The 18,532-nt window shown below is 43.0% G+C and overlaps 1 protein-coding gene across 2 annotated transcripts; it reads left to right on the top strand.

Annotated features, from left to right (window-relative positions):
* The first annotated feature begins 469 nt into the window (after positions 1 to 469).
* On the top strand, positions 470 to 14,599 carry LOC139406097 (claudin-14-like). Of its 2 annotated transcripts, XM_071148567.1 has the most exons (5): positions 470 to 690; positions 8,080 to 8,187; positions 10,421 to 11,616; positions 11,752 to 11,980; positions 12,094 to 12,732. In XM_071148567.1, the coding sequence occupies exons 3-5, from the start codon at positions 11,383 to 11,385 to the stop codon at positions 12,372 to 12,374; spliced, it is 744 nt and encodes a 247-aa protein (XP_071004668.1). In that variant the 5' UTR covers positions 470 to 690; positions 8,080 to 8,187; positions 10,421 to 11,382; the 3' UTR covers positions 12,375 to 12,732. The 2 variants fall into 2 exon arrangements, with proteins under 2 accessions (XP_071004668.1, XP_071004667.1); XM_071148566.1 differs by lacking the exons at positions 470 to 690; positions 8,080 to 8,187 and adding an exon at positions 8,292 to 8,543 and having other exon boundaries at positions 12,094 to 14,599.
* Positions 14,600 to 18,532: the final 3,933 nt, after the last annotated feature.

The following is an 18,532-nucleotide window of genomic DNA, read 5'->3' as shown; positions in this document are numbered from 1 at the left end:
TTGTAATGTCATGTAAACGTGCGATGTACATTTGCCTATAATCCCCATCCCTCTCATGTAGGCTAGTCTAATGATTAGTCTGACATGACATGAGCAGATTTTTTGAAATGCTGTTTCTAGATCTACTGTAACAGTAGCCTATGAATAAAGCGATTAGAATGTGAAATGTTTAGGCCTTATCTGCATTCAACAGGTGCTTACAATGATCAATCGAATATAAATGTCATATTTGCTGTCCTAGAAGCAGATAATAAACACCTAATTACAGACAGAGGCCCAATAGTTTCTAGCCTTTCCTTGAGTTGTGGCCCAGCACAGCTAATGGGCCCAGCACAGCTCCCTAATGCATGGAGGATTACTGTGCTTCCCCTAAGGCTATTAACTCCTCGGTACTCATATGGCATCTCCCTCTGGAGGAGATACACAGGACACATAATCCTATAAAAGAGACTGACACAGGGCAGGATGGGCTGCACTTGGCTGCTAGAAAAGCCACTGCTAGGCTACTGTATGGAGGAATGACAGCCAGATTGGGAATATAGCCTTGTGTGCCTGTCTTTTATAGCGTCCTTAGACACAAATTTAGTGAATGGGACTAAGAATACAGTGGCAGACTGTATCACTGACCAGATCAAGAGCAACCAGCAGATTTGGATGAGCTCACACCACATGGGATCTCCTGTATATCAGGTACTGTACTTATGTGTCACTCTGTTGTCCCATGATAAGAGCTTTATGTTTATTTATTTAAAATGTATTTAACTAGGCAAGTCATTTTAGAACAAATTCTTATTTACAATGAAAAGGCAAAAGGCCTCCTGCGGGGACAGGGCCTGGGATTATTATATATTTTTTTTAAATAAATACAATATAAATATAGGACAAAACACACATCACAACAAGAGAGACACAACACTACATAAAGAGAGACCTAAGACAACAACATAACAAGGCAGCAACACATGACACAGCATGGTAGAAACACAACATGACAACAACATGGTAGCAGCAAAAAAACATGGTACAAACATTATTGGGCACAGTCAACAGCACAAAGGTCAAGAAGGTAGAGACAACAATACATCACGCAAAGCAGCCACAACTGTAAGTAAGAGTGTCCATGATTGAGTCTTTGAATGAAGCGATTGAGATGAAAATGTCCAGTTTGAGTGTTTGTTGCAACTCGTTCCAGTCGTTAGCTGCAATGAACTGAAATAAGGAGCGACCCGGGGATGTGTGGGCTTTGGGGACCTTTAACAGAATGTGACTGGCAGAACGGGTGTTGTATGTGGAGAATGAGGGCTGCAGTAGATATCTCAGATAGGGGGGTGTGAGGCCTAAGAGGGTTTTATAAATAAGCATCAACCAGTGGGTCTTGCGATGGGTATACAGAGATGACCCGTTTACAGAGGAGTATAGAGTGCAGTGATGTGTCCTGTAAAGGAGCATTGGTGATGAATCTGAAGGCCGAATGGTAAAAAAACATCTGCTTGAGAGCACCCTTACCTGCCAATCGATACATTTATGTCTCCGTAATCTAGCATGGGTAGGATGGTAATCTAAATCAGGGTTAGTTTGACAGCTGGGGTGAAAGAGGAGCGATTACGATAGAGGAAACCAAGTCTAGATTTAACCTTAGCCTGCAGCTTTGATACAGTGCCTTGTGAAAGTATTCGGCCCCCTTGAACTTTGCGACCTTTTGCCACATTTCAGGCTTCAAACATAAAGATATAAAACTGTATTTTTTTGTGAAGAATCAACAACAAGTGGGACACAATCATGAAGTGGAACGACATTTATTGGATATTTCAAACTTTTTTAACAAATCAAAAACTTAAAAATTGGGCGTGCAAAATTATTCAGCCCCTTTACTTTCAGTGCAGCAAACTCTCTCCAGAAGTTCAGTGAGGATCTCTGAATGATCCAATGTTGACCTAAATGACTAATGATGATAAATACAATCCACCTGTGTGTAATCAAGTCTCCGTATAAATGCACCTGCACTGTGATAGTCTCAGAGGTCCGTTAAAAGCGCAGAGAGCATCATGAAGAACAAGGAACACACCAGGCAGGTCCGAGATACTGTTGTGAAGAAGTTTAAAGCCGGATTTGGATACAAAAAGATTTCCCAAGCTTTAAACATCCCAAGGAGCACTGTGCAAGCGATAATATTGAAATGGATGGAGTATCAGACCACTGCAAATCTACCAAGACCTGGCCGTCCCTCTAAACTTTCAGCTCATACAAGGAGAAGACTGATCAGAGATGCAGCCAAGAGGCCCATGATCACTCTGGATGAACTGCAGAGATCTACAGCTGAGGTGGGAGACTCTGTCCATGGGACAACAATCAGTCGTATATTGCACAAATCTGGCCTTTATGGAAGAGTGGTAAGAAGAAAGCCATTTCTTAAAGATATCCATAAAAAGTGTCGTTTAAAGTTTGCCACAAGCCACCTGGGAGACACACCAAACATGTGGAAGAAGCTGCTCTGGTCAGATGAAACCAAAATTGAACTTTTTGGCAACAATGCAAAACGTTATGTTTGGCGTAAAAGCAACACAGCTGAACACACCATCCCCACTGTCAAACATGGTGGTGGCAGCATCATGGTTTGGGCCTGCTTTTCTTCAGCAGGGACAGGGAAGATGGTTAAAATTGATGGGAAGATGGGTGGAGCCAAATACAGGACCATTCTGGAAGAAAACCTGATGGAGTCTGCAAAAGACCTGAGACTGGGACGGAGATTTGTCTTCCAACAAGACAATGATCCAAAACATAAAGCAAAATCTACAATGGAATGGTTCAAAAATAAACATATCCAGGTGTTAGAATGGCCAAGTCAAAGTCCAGACCTGAATCCAATCGAGAATCTGTGGAAAGAACTGAAAACTGCTGTTCACAAATGCTCTCCATCCAATCTCACTGAGCTCGAGCTGTTTTGCAAGGAGGAATGGGAAAAAATGTCAGTCTCTCGATGTGCAAAACTGATAGAGACATACCCCAAGCGACTTACAGCTGTAATCGCAGTAAAAGGTGGCGCTACAAAGTATTAACTTAAGGGGGCTGAATAATTTTGCACGCCCAATTTTTCAGTTTTTGATTTGTTAAAAAAGTTTGAAATATCCAATAAATGTCGTTCCACTTCATGATTGTGTCCCACTTGTTGTTGATTCTTTACAAAAAAATACAGTTTTATATCTTTATGTTTGAAGCCTGAAATGTGGCAAAAGGTCGCAAAGTTCAAGGGGGCCGAATACTTTCGCAAGGCACTGTATGTGCTGAGAGAAGGACAGTGTACCGTCTAGCCATACTCCCAAGTACTTGTATGAGGTGACTACCTCAAGCTCTAAACCCTCAGAGGTAGTAACAACACCTGTGGGAAGAGAGGCATTCTTCTTACCAAACCACATGACCTTTGTTTTGGAGGTGTTCAGAACAAGGTTAAGGGTAGAGAAAGCTTGTTGGACACTAAGAAAGCTTTGTTGTAGAGTATTTAACACAAAATCCGGGGAGGAGCCAGCTGAGTATAAGACTGTATCGTCTGCATATAAATGGATGAGAGAGCTTCCTACTGCCTGAGCTATGTTGTTGATGTAAATTGGGAGAGCGTGGGGCCTAGGATTGAGCCTTGGGGTACTTCCTTGGTGACAGGCAGTGGCTGAGACAGCAGATTTTCTGACTTTATACACTGCACTCTTTGAGAGAGGTAGTTAGCAAACCAGGCCAAAGACCCCTCAACAACACCAATACTCCTAAGCCGGCCCACGAGAATGGAATGGTCTACCGTAACAAAATCTTTGGCCAAGTCAATAAAAATAGCAGCACAATAGGCTCTATCCATTATACAGCCTCCAACATTCTAATTTACCTCCGATCGGGTTGATCACTTCCGGAGCGAGTTATGCTATTGTTTTTATCATTAGCTTACTAGCTATCGTCGATGCATTTCTGACTGAAATAGTTCGCAATGACTATGTTTAAATTACAGCCCCGCGAAGGAGGTGCTAATGAACATTGTTCAGTTTCTTCCAAATGTCATGGTATTGTGAGCTTCCATCGTTTCCCAGTCGATGAAGAGCTCAGAAAAAGGTGGTTGGTGGCAGTACGTCATGACAACTTTGCTGTCACCAAACACACAAAGTTGTGTAGTACACATTTAGTCGAAAGTGACTTTGTTGAGGGAAAAATTGGGGGGCGACAATACCTAAAAAGAGGTGTTGTTCCTACTGTCTTCGCGTGGAACTGGCACATTCAAAAGAGACCTGGTGTTTGGGGAAGATGACTGAAACCTCCTGCTCCGACTGAGGGGGATGAAGAACAAGGTGCGCTGCCTATGGACTGTGCCATATCTGATCCGGTCCAGAGCATGGGCCAAGCCAGTGTAAATGTACATGTGTTTATTTGCTAGCAGCAAAATAATAATTTGTTTATCTACGACATGTATCAATCATTTGTGTTGTAGTGAATATCAGTTTGTGTGCAGCTTGTATTGGCTTTAATTAGGCAATGAGTAACAGGGATGGGGGAAAGAAATCAAGTAAACAGAATAACCAGAATGCAAGACTGAATACAATGTTAGAGATGTGTAATTGATTAACTGAACTGTTGAACATTTGCTGAAATACATTTTTTTTAAACAAGTCTATTCTACTGTAGATTTCTTCACAAGAACATCAATACTTATTTTTCATAAAACCACTAAACTTGGCAGCCATGCAGGGGATCCATTCAGGTGCGAGAGACACTTCTGCAAGTAGTGGTAAAAATACAAGTGGTCAACCTCCTCTCATAGTTTTTGAAACCTGTAGATCTTTATATATCCTTTCAACTAGGATGTCCTCCTGTGCACAGATGACAAAGTCACACCAGCTACAACCTGTGAGAAGGATTTGACCTTGCACCTGCATGAGCAGGCGTAAGCATGAGATCTCTTCAACTTCAGCTCTCCATTCTGTATCTTCAGATAAGGGCAGTCAACATAACTTGGTACATTTGGGCACTTGACCTCTAAGAATCCAAAGTGTGGTCTCACACTGGGATCAAATTTGATTCCATCTGGAGAGGATCCTAACCACGGAGCATCTGGGTGCACTACGACGCCACACGGAAAGAAGTTAACATTCTTCAGTGTGCAGTACTCCTGTACAGCTACTGGCTCCATGGCTAGCCCCCTCTTCATATCCATGGTCTGCATACCAGATCCCTATACAGCCACTGGCTCCATGGCTAGCCCCCTCTTCATCTCCATGGTCTACATACCAGATCCCTTGAACATCCGCTCAGCTAGGTGGTCAGCTGAGGTCTCTCCCCGGACATGGCAAACCTCTTGGAAGCGAGATTATGTTATTCTCATTTTCCTGAGCTGATGCCATTCCGGGCTGCTGCTCTGCTCCCTTGTAGCAACCTTGACTTTGTGTGACATCTCGTAGGTTGTCTCTAATGCCTTGACCTGGAACTGCTCCTGATGGCTAAGGACGTAAGCACACTGGGAAGCCTGAAGCCTGTAGCCATCTAATAGAAGTATTGGTGGATAAGTGATATCGGCAATCTTCACAATTTCACGGGTCTTTGGCTGTGGAAGCTGATAGGACAGAACACTGCCGGCTTACACTGGCCCAAAGGCGGACTCAACCAGGGGCACGTCAGCTGACATTTCCATTGTTATCACAAGAGGGGCAGTAAGTGGAGAAAAGTTGGCATGTGTTTCTGAGACGCGAGAAGGTCCATGTCAGGCATGTATCCATAAAGTGCTTTGTAGAGAGAACTTCTGCAAAACATTTTAAAACCTTACCATCAGGTTGGAGAGATTACTATGACAAAGACTCATGTAACTTTTCCAGAAACAGCACAAGCCCGAAAGTTTTTTAAAAATGAATTAAAATATACAGATTTATAGATTACATGTATATATTTGCCCCCAGTCTTTGTCCCAAATATTTGTCATTATCATCTGGATACAAGAAAATGTTTTCTAAAATGTTTCCATTCTAGGAACCTCCAACTTACCTTATTCCATCAGCACACGAGTTAGTTGGTTTACGGAACTCTATCCCATCAACCGGACCTGGCTTCACACCCTAATTAACAAGGATTTACTGTTACATCGGCTGAATACTTTTCAGGTGCACTTTTTTATGGATATTGATAGACTCACAAGTGTTCTTGGCTTGTGCCAACGCTGTTCTGTGTCTGTGCAGCTGTGAACTGGTGGTGCAGCAGGAATGTTTCATTGAGAGTAGTGCGCTGTCTGGTAAAGAAGGGCTACCAGATGATTGCACACAGCAATTCCTGCAACACAGGAGCAGTGGCTTTGGACCACTCTCACTGGTACGGAGTGCTTTAACACCATCTGTGAAGATAAGTGAAGTGACTGAAGTGAGAAACAAGAATGATGAGGCCCATAAATAACAATAAACATAGTAGTGTCTAGTCTTATTAACTAGGGGCTCATTAAACTATACAGGAATAGATTGTGTCTCAATAACACAATTACCAAACACTGCATCAACAGATCTTAAAAGGTTATTTGGTAAAGTGGGCAATTCTAAATTGGGATTGGGACCCATCATTAATATCTATCTACTGATAAGATTAAACGTTGACACTGTCTCCAACACATTTTGACCATGATCACAGTGTCTCACAGGAGATGTTTAACGGTCCCTAGTAGCTATCTATAACCTTCCCTACTCTCATGCTGTGCAGCTTTTCACTCTTCCTCATGGACCTGTGACAGGCAGCCCTCACGGTGATCTCCCCTGTCAATGTATCTTTGTTAGATACTGTATAGAAGACATGAATAACAATTATTTTTAGCTAGCAAATATAGCTAGCAAGCATAACTTAACCAAGCTAACGAAAATACACACGTTCTCAGGTAGATTATGTCAACGTTACATCATTTTACAAAGTAACTAGCTAACATAATATCTGTCACTGACTTGGTATTTAGCCTTCATAGTTGTATATGTAGCTTCCTATATACATATTGAACCCCTTTTCATTCTTGCTAGCTGAAGTCTCTGAAGCTGATTTAACAATTCGATGTACAACATGAATATTAACTTGAGGCCTGAAGACACCTAGTAAAAAACTGTGACATAGTGGTAGTAACGTTATATCGTCGATAACAACTAAACTGACCGGAAATTGCCACACCGATAGGAAGTGTGTTTAGAACGTTAGATCATGGAATGTCCATAAGGGCTATATTGCTTAGAATCAAGGGCAATGATGACATCATTGAGGACCTTCAAGGTTGCAGTGACACATCCATAACCTGAGCAGAAACCAGATTGCATACAAGAGAATACTATAGACATCAAGAAAGCCTGTCAGTTGATTATTAATTAAGTTTTTTCAACACTTCTGATAAACAGGGCAAAATAGAAACAGTTAGGATACGCCTGATATCCCCCTTTAAATAAAGGACGAACTGTGGCTGCTTTCCAAGCAATGGGAACCTCCCCAGAGAGGAGATGCAGGTTAGAAACGTTGGAGATAGGCTTGGTGATGATAGGGGCAGCAACCTTAAAGAAGAAAGGGTCTAAACAATATGACCCAGATGTTTTTTTTGGGGTCAAGTTCAAGGAGCTCCAAGGAGCTCCAATCAGCTCAGTGACTGCCTGCAGGGAGAAACTTTGTAGCGGGGCAGGTGGAAATAGAGGGAGAAGCGTCGGTGATAGTCACATTAGAAGGGGTGGGAGATGAGGAAATGTAACAGTCAACAAAGAGCTATTTGAAAATGTAATGCTTAAAACCTGCAAATCAAATTGTTTTGGGACAGACTTGGAGACAACCGAGCACTGAAGGTGATCCTTGGTAAAGATTGCCACTCCACCACCTTTGGAAGAACTGTTTTGCCGAAAAAGCTTATAACCAGAAAGGTTAACATCAGTATTCAAAACATTCTTCCTTAACCACGTCTCAGTAATGACCAGCTAAGGCATGATCATTTATAATACTGTCATTATATGCTATTGTCTTCTTGAAATAGTCTAAGATTAGATACTGCACTGTCATCAAACATTTTTAATTTTGATCTGTTGTTTACATCTTACTTTTTGTTGTTGACAGATCCCCATATTGACTGGTGAGGAGGAGGAGGAACATGCAGTGTGATGATGCCCTCCCTCTTCCCCTGGGGCAGGAACTATGTTTGCATTTAACCCTGATAGAGCTAAAGTAAGCTACACCAGACCGAGCCACACTGCGTAACATTACTGACAGACAGTTGTCACCTCCCTAACAGGACAATAAGAACACACACATACCCATACACTGCCCCCACTTGGACACTGAAGCAGAGGCAACACTGGTGATAGAGGGAAAGAGAGAGTAAGAGAGAGCAAGCAGACAGAGAGCTGGTCTGGTCTGGGTTATGGCGTGCAGCATTGACAAGCCTGTTAACTATAGAGAGTCATATGAATGCTTTATAACATGGGTCTGTGAATCTGCATACAACACATAAACATAGACTGCCAGCCACTTCCCGCCTCCTGTAGCATTGGACAGCACCCGGCTGGATATACATGTCACAGGTAAGAGGGAAAGAGGAGGGTGCAGGTGTTGAGTAAATCACTTTGTTGGGGTTCTTATTTTGTAGCTTTGTATTATTTGTGCTACGTGCACGGAAAAATTCAGTTTGAACTCACGTGAGCAGTAGCCAAAAACATGTTCATCTGTTGTTCTATTGTGTGGGTGTCTCCTCCCTTACAGAATCAATCATTAAACACAAAGAGCATTCTGTTCCCAGTGTCCCAGTGAGGAATGGAACTGCTGCGCTTTGATAGAGTATAGAAATAGTACAATGGTGACGGTTTTGTTTCAAGATTGGTGGTAGATTAATGAAAACTGGAAAGTGGAGTAGAAAGTGAAACATCATAGTATTGACGTCAACTTTAATCCCTCTGAATGAGGCAAAGGAGAACTGTAGTAGTCTAAATGATAGGCCTTATGTATAAAGCAGAATAGCAACGACATGTGGTTTAGTTCTGAGGTGTTCATTCTATTTTGGATCAGCCATGTCTGGAGCCTGCAGGCCTCCTGTCTGTCACTGTCCAGAGTTTGTGTGTGTGTGTGTGTGTGTGTGTGTGTGTGTGTGTGTGTGCGTGCGTGCGTGCGTGCGTGTGTGTGTGTGTGTGTGTGTGTGTGTGTGTGTGTGTGTGTGTGTGTGTGTGTGTGTGACCCACTGGCAGCAGTAGAATCATATCAGGACTCTGATCCCATATGCAGAAGCTTCCACACATTATCTACACTCTTTGAAAGAAAGGTTCCAAAAGGGTTCTTCAGCTATCCCCAAAGGAGCACCCTTTTGGGGTTCCATGTAGAAAGGAAAGGATTCTACATGGAACCCAAAAAGGTTTTACCTGGAATCCAAAAAGCTTCTACTTGGAACCAAAAGATTATACCTTGAACCAAAAATAGTTATTCAAAGGTTTCTACTATGGGGATAGCCGAAAAACTTTAAATTCTAGGTAGCACCTTTTTTTTGTGTACCGACAACACCCCCTCTCTTCTCCACTTCTTCAGATAATAATGTTTTATTACTTTATGCTTTATGACACAATCAACTTTGCTGTGACATTTAATATTACTGGCATTTGTTGTAAACAACGATAGTGGGTGTGGCAATGTGTGTTATATTGTTCACTAGATCCATGGCCCTCTCCTATCTGCATTATTCAAATCACAATAAAAGTTGTTTTCCAAAGTAACTTACATAAGATGAAGGAGAGGACAGGGGAAAACAGAGTGAGTGAAAGTCAATGCTTAACTACACTTGGGTTCCCAATACTTAAACGTCTAAACTATAGTATCTGCACCTCAGAGGCCCTTCCAAGAATCTCAATTTAACAAACTTGCCGTGCAGTATTCATACAAAAGCATATTAAAATAATTCTGTCCTGTGGTTAAATACAATTACAAGGTACCATATACATATATATATGCCATTTAGCAGACTCTTTTATCCAAAGCAACTGAGAGTCATGCGTGTATACATTTTACATATTCCTGGTGGTTCCAGGAATCAAACTCACTATCCTAGCATTACAAGCATCATGCTCTACCAGCTGAGCTACATGCAAATGATTTGATGAAGCTTGTGACTAAATGACACATGTCTGTGAATGAACCACAGTTACCACTTTTGTAGAGTTCTATATTCCAACTGCATGTTACATATTCACAGTGATAAAATTCCAAACAGTATGATTAGCCTGTAATAAAATTAGTTTTATTAAATCCATTATTTATTATGGACCAGCTGAATGCTTCTCATTAAGTCGTTTCAGTGTTTCTAAACAAGGGGTTATAAAAAGGTCTCTCATTCTCATTCAGAAGTTAGTGGTTTGTAACATTCAACTCAGCTGAGTGTTGGTTTCTGTGAATGTTTAATCAGGTGTGTTCTCCACAGGGGCAGGGGGACAGTCACAGTCAAAGAGAGACTAGCTAGCTGAGCCCAGGGGACTACAATCAACAGGTGGAGCTGAACAAATAAGCTATTGGTCGCAGGCTCAGCCAACAAGACCAGGGACAGAAGCGTCAGTAGAAGGCCCTGTCAGAGAGAACACTATAGAGAGCATGTGGAAGCCACAGCCATTGTTTAAAACAACGCCAGAGACAACAACTGAAGCCTAGCCCCAGAGACTGAAGTCACTGCACAGAGCTCCGGAGACAACACTGAAGCCTAGCCCCAGAGACTGAAGTCACTGCACAGAGCTTGAAGCCTAGCCCCAGAGACAACACTGCACAGAGCTCCGAAGCCTAGCCCCAGAGACTGAAGTCACTGCACAGAGCTCCGGAGACAACACTGAAGCCTAGCCCCAGAGACTGAAGTCACTGCACAGAGCTCCGGAGACAACACTGAAGCCTAGCCCCAGAGACTGAGGTCACTGCACAGAGCTCCGGAAACAACACTGAAGCCTAGCCCCAGAGACTGAAGTCACTGCACAGAGCTTCAGAGACAACAACTGAAGCCTAGCCCCAGAGACTGAAGTCACTGCACAGAGCTCCGGAGACAACACTGAAGCCTAGCCCCAGAGACTGAAGTCACAGCACAGAGCTTCGGAGACAACACTGAAGCCAGTGAATCCACAACCCCTGAGCCCCAAAGAGACCACCACTGCGGGATGACTTCAACACTGTGACTGACTCTAGACCCACTGGAGTTCCAACTGTTCAGCTGGGGACCAGAGCTAAAGACCAGAATAATAGGATACTAAACTCAAGTCTCAAAGGAATTATTGTGTGGTTGTGTGTGTTGCTCTGTGTGTGTGTGGTTCTGTGTGTGTTGTATTGGGTGTAGCTGTGCAGTGTGTGAGCTAGTTTTGTTTTAAGTTCTGTGTGTGTAGTTCTCCATCAGCAGATGTTGCAGAAATGGCCAGCATGGTGGTCCAGCTCTTGGGCTTCTTCCTGGGTCTGTTGGGGCTTGTAGTTAGTGTAGTTGCTACGGTGCTCCCCCATTGGCGGCGGACGTTATATGTGGGCTCTAACATCATCACAACCACTGCATACATGAAGGGGCTCTGGATGGAGTGTGTGTGGCACAGCACGGGCATCTACCAGTGTGAAGTACATCGCTCAATGCTGGCTCTGCCACCTGACCTGCAAGTAGGAATGATTGGTTGATTGATTTGTTAATTGATTCATTCATTGAATGGATTAATATGAGCAACAGCCATTATGATACTAAATTCCTTTCTCCTCCCTCCTCCCTCGACCCTCGACCCTGCTCCCTCCCTCTAGGCAGCGCGGGCGTTGATGGTGCTATCCTGTCTGACCTCCACCCTGGCAGTCCTGGTGTCCTCTACAGGGATGAAGTGTACCCGCTGTGCCCGACGCTCCCCCACCAAGCACGTCCTGGCCATCAGTGGAGGGGTCTGCTTCCTGTCTGCAGGCATGCTCTGCCTTATCACTGTCTGCTGGACAACCAATGATGTCATCCTCGACTTCTACAATCCCATCCTACCTGAAGGTACTATTAATTCTATCAGTCCTGCTTTATTTACTTGTATTGTATTAGAACTCAGCTTTTGCTTATAATTGTCTGTTCAGATAAATAACAAGAAATGTTACTATGTGTTGCAGGTATGAAGTATGAGATTGGCATGGCAGTGTATTTGGGCTATGTCTCGGCCTGTCTAAGTTTGATGGGAGGGGCGGTGCTCTGTTGGAACTGTGAGGGGCGGCCCGGGAACGCCCTCCCCCTCCAGCTACCTCGTCGTCACCACCCTCCTCCTCCCCCTGTCTTCAGCACTTTAAACACCCCAGCACCCCCCTACTATCCCCCTGTCGCACTGAATGGCAACCGCACTCCCTCACGCACCTCAGTGTCCAGCAGTGGCTACAGACTCAACGACTATGTCTGAGGGATGGAGTACACACTCAATTATTGCTTCCTAGTGTGGAAGTGGACACACTTAATTATTATGTTTGAATGTGGAATATAATACAGACTGATTGACTATGTCTAAGGGAGGTTCACACTCAATGACTTTCCAGACAACCTCCAGAGAGTGACTGAGGATGAGTGTGTTTTACAGTATTGATGTTGTTCAGGTTGTGTCCTTCTTCTCTGAGGTAAAGTCCACAAGGTAATCCTGTCCTCTTTATCCTGTTGACTTTGTATGTTTACTATAAGAATCCAGAAACACACTTTTGAACATCAACAGCCTTATTCCCTAATACAAAAGGAGCTTCCTTCTAAAAGGCCTTTAGGACAAAGACAGCATATACCATAATGAGGACAAAGACAGCATACACCATAATGAGGACAAAGACAGCATATACCATAATGAGGACAAAGACAGCATATACCATAATGAGGACAAAGACAGCATATACCATAATGAAGACAAAGACAGCATATACCATAATGAGGACAAAGACAGCATATACCATAATGAGGACAAAGACAGCATATACCATAATGAGGACAAAGACAGCATATACCATAATGAGGACAAAGACAGCATATACCATAATGAGGACAAAGACAGCATACACCATAATGAGGACAAAGACAGCATATACCATAATGAGGACAAAGACAGCATATACCATAATGAGGACAAAGACAGCATATACCATAATGAGGACAAAGACAGCATACACCATAATGAAGACAAAGACAGCATATACCATAATGTTGGACAAAGACAGCATACACCATAATGAGGACAAAGACAGCATATACCATAATGAGGACAAAGACAGCATATACCATAATGAGGACAAAGACAGCATATACCATAATGAGGACAAAGACAGCATATACCATAATGAGGACAAAGACAGCATATACCATAATGAAGACAAAGACAGCATATACCATAATGTTGGACAAAGACAGCATACACCATAATGAGGACAAAGACAGCATATACCATAATGAGGACAAAGACAGCATATACCATAATGAGGACAAAGACAGCATATACCATAATGAGGACAAAGACAGCATATACCATAATGAGGACAAAGACAGCATATACCATAATGAGGACAAAGACAGCATATACCATAATGAGGACAAAGACAGCATACACCATAATGAGGACAAAGACAGCATATACCATAATGAGGACAAAGACAGCATATACCATAATGAGGACAAAGACAGCATATACCATAATGAGGACAAAGACAGCATATACCATAATGTTGGACAAAGACAGCATACACCATAATGAGGACAAAGACAGCATATACCATAATGAGGACAAAGACAGCATATACCATAATGAGGACAAAGACAGCATATACCATAATGAGGACAAAGACAGCATACACCATAATGAAGACAAAGACAGCATATACCATAATGTTGGACAAAGACAGCATACACCATAATGAGGACAAAGACAGCATATACCATAATGAGGACAAAGACAGCATATACCATAATGAGGACAAAGACAGCATATACCATAATGAGGACAAAGACAGCATATACCATAATGAGGACAAAGACAGCATATACCATAATGAGGACAAAGACAGCATATACCATAATGATAAGCCATATAGGGTTCTTCCATGTGTATTATTATGTGTTCCAGTTTCATAGCTCATAACTTCATGGCTGTTAGATGAACACAAATAGATTTTTAACTGCTCCAATTGTTGTGAAGCACTTCCTGTCTTCTCTATTATTGAATATATGTAAACTGCTTAATACTTCTCCTGTTATCTTAAAATACAAAGTCACCATGGTGCAACAGACTACGATTGAGCTTGAGGGTGGTAGGATAGGTTACTATTAACTACACTGAACAAAAATGTAAATGCAACAATTTAAAAGATGTTACAGTTCATAAGGAAATCAGTCATTTTAAATAAATTCATTAGGCCCTTGGGCTCCCGAGTGACGCAGCGGTCTAAGGCACTGCATCTCAGTGCTAGAGGCGTCACTACAGACCCTGGTTCAATTTCAGGCTGTATCACAACCAGCCTTGATTGGGAGTCCCATAGGGCAGCACACAATTGACCCAGAGTCGTTAGGATTTGGCTGGGGTAGGCTGTCATTGTAAATAAGAATTTGTTCTTAACTGACTTGCATAGTTAAATAAAAAATAAACATCTATGGATTTCACATGACTGGTAATACAGATGTGCATCTGTTGGTCACAGATACCTTAAAAAAAAGGTAGGGGCATGGATCAAAAAACCAGCCAGTATCTGGTTTGACCAACATTTGCCTCATGCAGCGCGACACATCTCCTACACTTAGAGTTGATCACGCTGTTGATTGTGGCCAGTGGAATGTTGTCCCACTCCTCTTTAATTGCTGTGTGAAGTTGCTGGATATTTGTGGGAATTGGAACACGCTGTCGTACATGTCGATCCAGAACATCACAAATATGCTCAATGGGTGACATGTCTGGTGAGTATGCAGGCCATGGGAGAACTAGTACATTTTCAGCTTCGATAAAATGCAATTGTTTTCATTGTCTGTAGCTTATGCCGGCCCATACCATAACCCCACCGCCACCATAGGGCACTCACAACGTTGATATCAGCAAACCGCTCAGCCACACAACGCCATACATGCTGTCTGCCATCTGCCCGGTACAGTTGAAACCGGGATTCATCCATGAAGAGCACTCTTCTCCAGCGTGCCAGTGGCCATCGAAGGTGAGCATTTGCCCACTGAAGTCGGTTACGATGCTGAACTGCAGTCAGTCAAGACCCTGGTGAGGACGACGAGCACACAGATGAGCTTCACTGAGACGGTTTCTGCCCGTTTGTGCAGAAATTCTTTGGTTGTGCAAACCCACAGTTTCATCAGCTGTCCAGGTGGCTGGTCTCAGACGATCCTGCAGGTGAAGAAGTCGGATGTGGATGTCCTGGGCTGGCATGGTTACACGTCGTCTGCGGCTGTGAGGCCAGTTGGATGCACTGCCAAATTCTCTAAAACAACGTTCGAGGCACCTTATGGTAAATTAACATTCAGTTCTCTGGCAACAGCTCCAGTGGACATTACTGCAGTCAGTATGCCAATTGCACACTCCATCAAAACGTGAGACATCTGTGGCATTGTGTTATGTGACAAGACTGCACATTTTAGAGTGACCTTTTATTGTCCACTGCACAAGGTGCACCTGTGTAATGATCATACTGCTTAATCAGCTTCTTGATATGCAACACCTGTCTGTCACAAGTGTAGAAAGGAGTAGGCAGTCACAGGTTTAGAACTACTGAATTTATTAAAGCACTATATTTTGGAACTTTGGGTTTAGTCGTTCATATATAACAGCGGAACGAAACCCAAAAGTTCCAAATTAAGAAAGTACTCAGGAAATAGTAGGAGAGATTCCTCTCAGGAAAACAAGCAACATTTACAATGACCGACAAAGAAAAATGGGAGTATATATACAGTAATAGAGTGGGGATTGGAACCAGGTGTGTGTAATGATGACAAGACAAGTCCAGGATTGATGAGTAAAGGGTATTTGCCAGCAGCAGGTTCGGCAGCAGCTAGAAGGCCGGCGACAGCAAATGTCTGAGCTGGACAAGCGGGGGAGCCAAAGTAAAGGCTGGTGTGACACTGTCAGGTGGATGGATTATCTTGGCAAAGGAGAAATGCTCATTAACAGGGATGTAAACCAATTTGTGCACAACATTTTTGAGAAATAAGCTTTTTGTGCATATGGGATCTTTTATTTTAGCTCATGAAACATGGGACCAACACTTTAGTATATGTACAGTACCAGTCAAAAGTTTTAGAACGCCTACTCAACCAAGGGTTTTTCTTTATTTCTTTTACTATTTTCTATATTGTAGAATAATAGTAAAGACATCAAAACTATGAAATAACACATACAGAATTATGTCGCAACCAAAAATGTGTTAAACAAATCAAAATATATTTTATATTTGAGATGTCTCAGCCTCCAGTATTTATGCTGCAATAGTTTGTGTCGAGGGGCTAGGGTCATTCTGTTATATCTGGAGTATTTCTCCTGTCTTATTTGGTGTCCTGTGTGAATCTCTAATTCTCTCTCTCTCCTTTTCTCTCGCTCTCTTTTTCTTTCTTTCTTTTCTTTCTTTCTCTCGGAGGACCTGAGCGCTGGACCATGCCTCAGGACTACCTGGCCTGATGACTCCTTGCTATCCCCAGTCCACTTGGTCGTGCTGCTGCTCCAGTTTCAGCTGTTCTTCTTCCGGCTATGGAACCCTGACCTGTTCACCGGACGTGTTATCTTGTCCCAGACCTGCTGTTTTCAACTCTCTAGAGACAGCAAGAGTGGTAGAGATACTCTGAATGATTGGCTATGAAAAGCCAACTGACATTTACTCCTGAGGTGCTGACCTGTTGCACCCTCTACTACCACTGTGATTATTATTATTTGACCCTGCTGGTCATCTATGAATATTTGAACATCTTGGCCATGTTCTGTTATAATCTCTACCCGGCACAGCCAGAAGAGGACTGGCCACCCCTCATAGCCTGGTTCCTCTCTAGGTTTCTTCCTAGGTTCCGGCCTTTCTAGGGTGTTTTTCCTAGCCACTGTGCTTCTACAGTACACCTGCATTACTTGCTGTTTGGGGTTTTAGGCTGGGTTTCTGTACAGCACTTTGTGACATCAGCTGATGTAAGAAGGGCTCTATAAATACATTTGATTGATTGATTCTTCAAATTGCCACACTTTGACTTGATGACAGCTTTGCACACTCTTGGCATTCTCTCAACCAGCTTCATCTGGAATGCTTTTCCAAAAGTCTTGAAGGAGTTCCCACATATGCAAGCACTTGTTGGCTGCTTTTCCTTCACTCTGAGGTCTGATTCATCCCAAACCATCTCAATTTGTTTGAGGTTGGGGGATTGTGGAGGCCAGGTCATCTGATGCAGCACTCCATCACTCTCCTTCTTGGTAAAATAGCGTCTGGAGGTTTGTTGGGTCATTGTCCTGGTGAAAAACAAATGATAGTCCCACATGGGATGGCATATCGCTGCAGAATGCTTGTGGTAGCCATGCTGGAATTCTAAATAAATCACAGAGAGTGTCACCCGCAAAGCCCCCCCACACCATAACACCTCCTCCTCCATGCTTTACGGATGTAACAGTATAACTTTAGACCGTCCCCTCGCCCATACCCGGGCGCGAACCAGGGACCCTCTGCACACATCAACAACAGTCACCCACAAAGCATCGTTACCCATCGCTCCACAAAAGCCGCGGCCCTTGCAGAGCAAGGGGAACTACTACTTCAAGGTCTCAGAGCAAGTGACGTCACCGATTGAAACGCTATTTAGCGCGCACCACCGCTAACTAAGCTAGCCGTTTCACATCCGTTACACGGAGATCATCTGTTCACCCACACCGCGTCTCACAAAGACACAGCGGTAGGAACCAAAAATCTTCAATTTGGACTCCAGACCAAATTACAAATTTCCACCGGCCTAATGTCCATTGCTCGTGTTTCTTGGCCCAAGCAAGTCTCTTCTTATTATTGGTGTCCTTTAGTTGTGGTTTCTCTGCAGCAATTCGACCATGAAGGCCTGATTCACACAGTCTCCTCTGAACAGCTGATGTTGAGATGTGTCTGTTACTTGAGCTCTGTGAAGCATTTATTTGGGGTAGAATTTCTGAGGCTGGTAACTCTAATGAACTTATCCTCTGCAGCAAAGGAAACTCTGGGTCTTATATTCCTGTAGCGGTCCTCATGAGAGACAGTTTCATCATAGCACTTGATGGTTTTTGCGACTGCACTTGAAGAGACTTTCAAAGTTCTTGAAATGTTCCGTATTGACTGACCTTAATGTCTTAAAGTAATGATGGACTGTCAGTTCTCTTTGCTTATTTGAGCTGCTCTTGCAATAATATGGACTTGGTCTTTTGCCAAATAGGGCTATTTTCTAACCTGTCACAACACAACTGATTGGCTCAAATGCATTAAAAAGGAAAGAAATTCCACAAATTAACTTTTAACAAGGCACACCTGTTAATTGAAATGCATTCCAGGTGACTACCTCATTAAGCTGGTTGAGAGAATGCCAAGAGTGTGCAAAGCTGTCATCAAG

Source organism: Oncorhynchus clarkii, chromosome 3 (genome assembly GCF_045791955.1).
Source record: "Oncorhynchus clarkii lewisi isolate Uvic-CL-2024 chromosome 3, UVic_Ocla_1.0, whole genome shotgun sequence".
Classification (NCBI taxonomy): Eukaryota; Metazoa; Chordata; class Actinopteri; order Salmoniformes; family Salmonidae; genus Oncorhynchus; species Oncorhynchus clarkii.
Note: the sequence above shows the minus strand (reverse complement) of the source record. Positions and strands in the feature narration are given on the sequence as shown.

Coding starts and splice junctions, on each gene's coding strand:
- LOC139406097 (XM_071148566.1), top strand. CDS start 11,383: ATGGCCAGCATGGTGGTCCAGCTCTTGGGCTTCTTCCTGGGTCTGTTG. Junction 11,617..11,751: donor CTCTGCCACCTGACCTGCAA/GTAGGAATGATT, acceptor CCCTCCCTCTAG/GCAGCGCGGGCGTTGATGGT. Junction 11,981..12,093: donor CAATCCCATCCTACCTGAAG/GTACTATTAATT, acceptor TATGTGTTGCAG/GTATGAAGTATGAGATTGGC.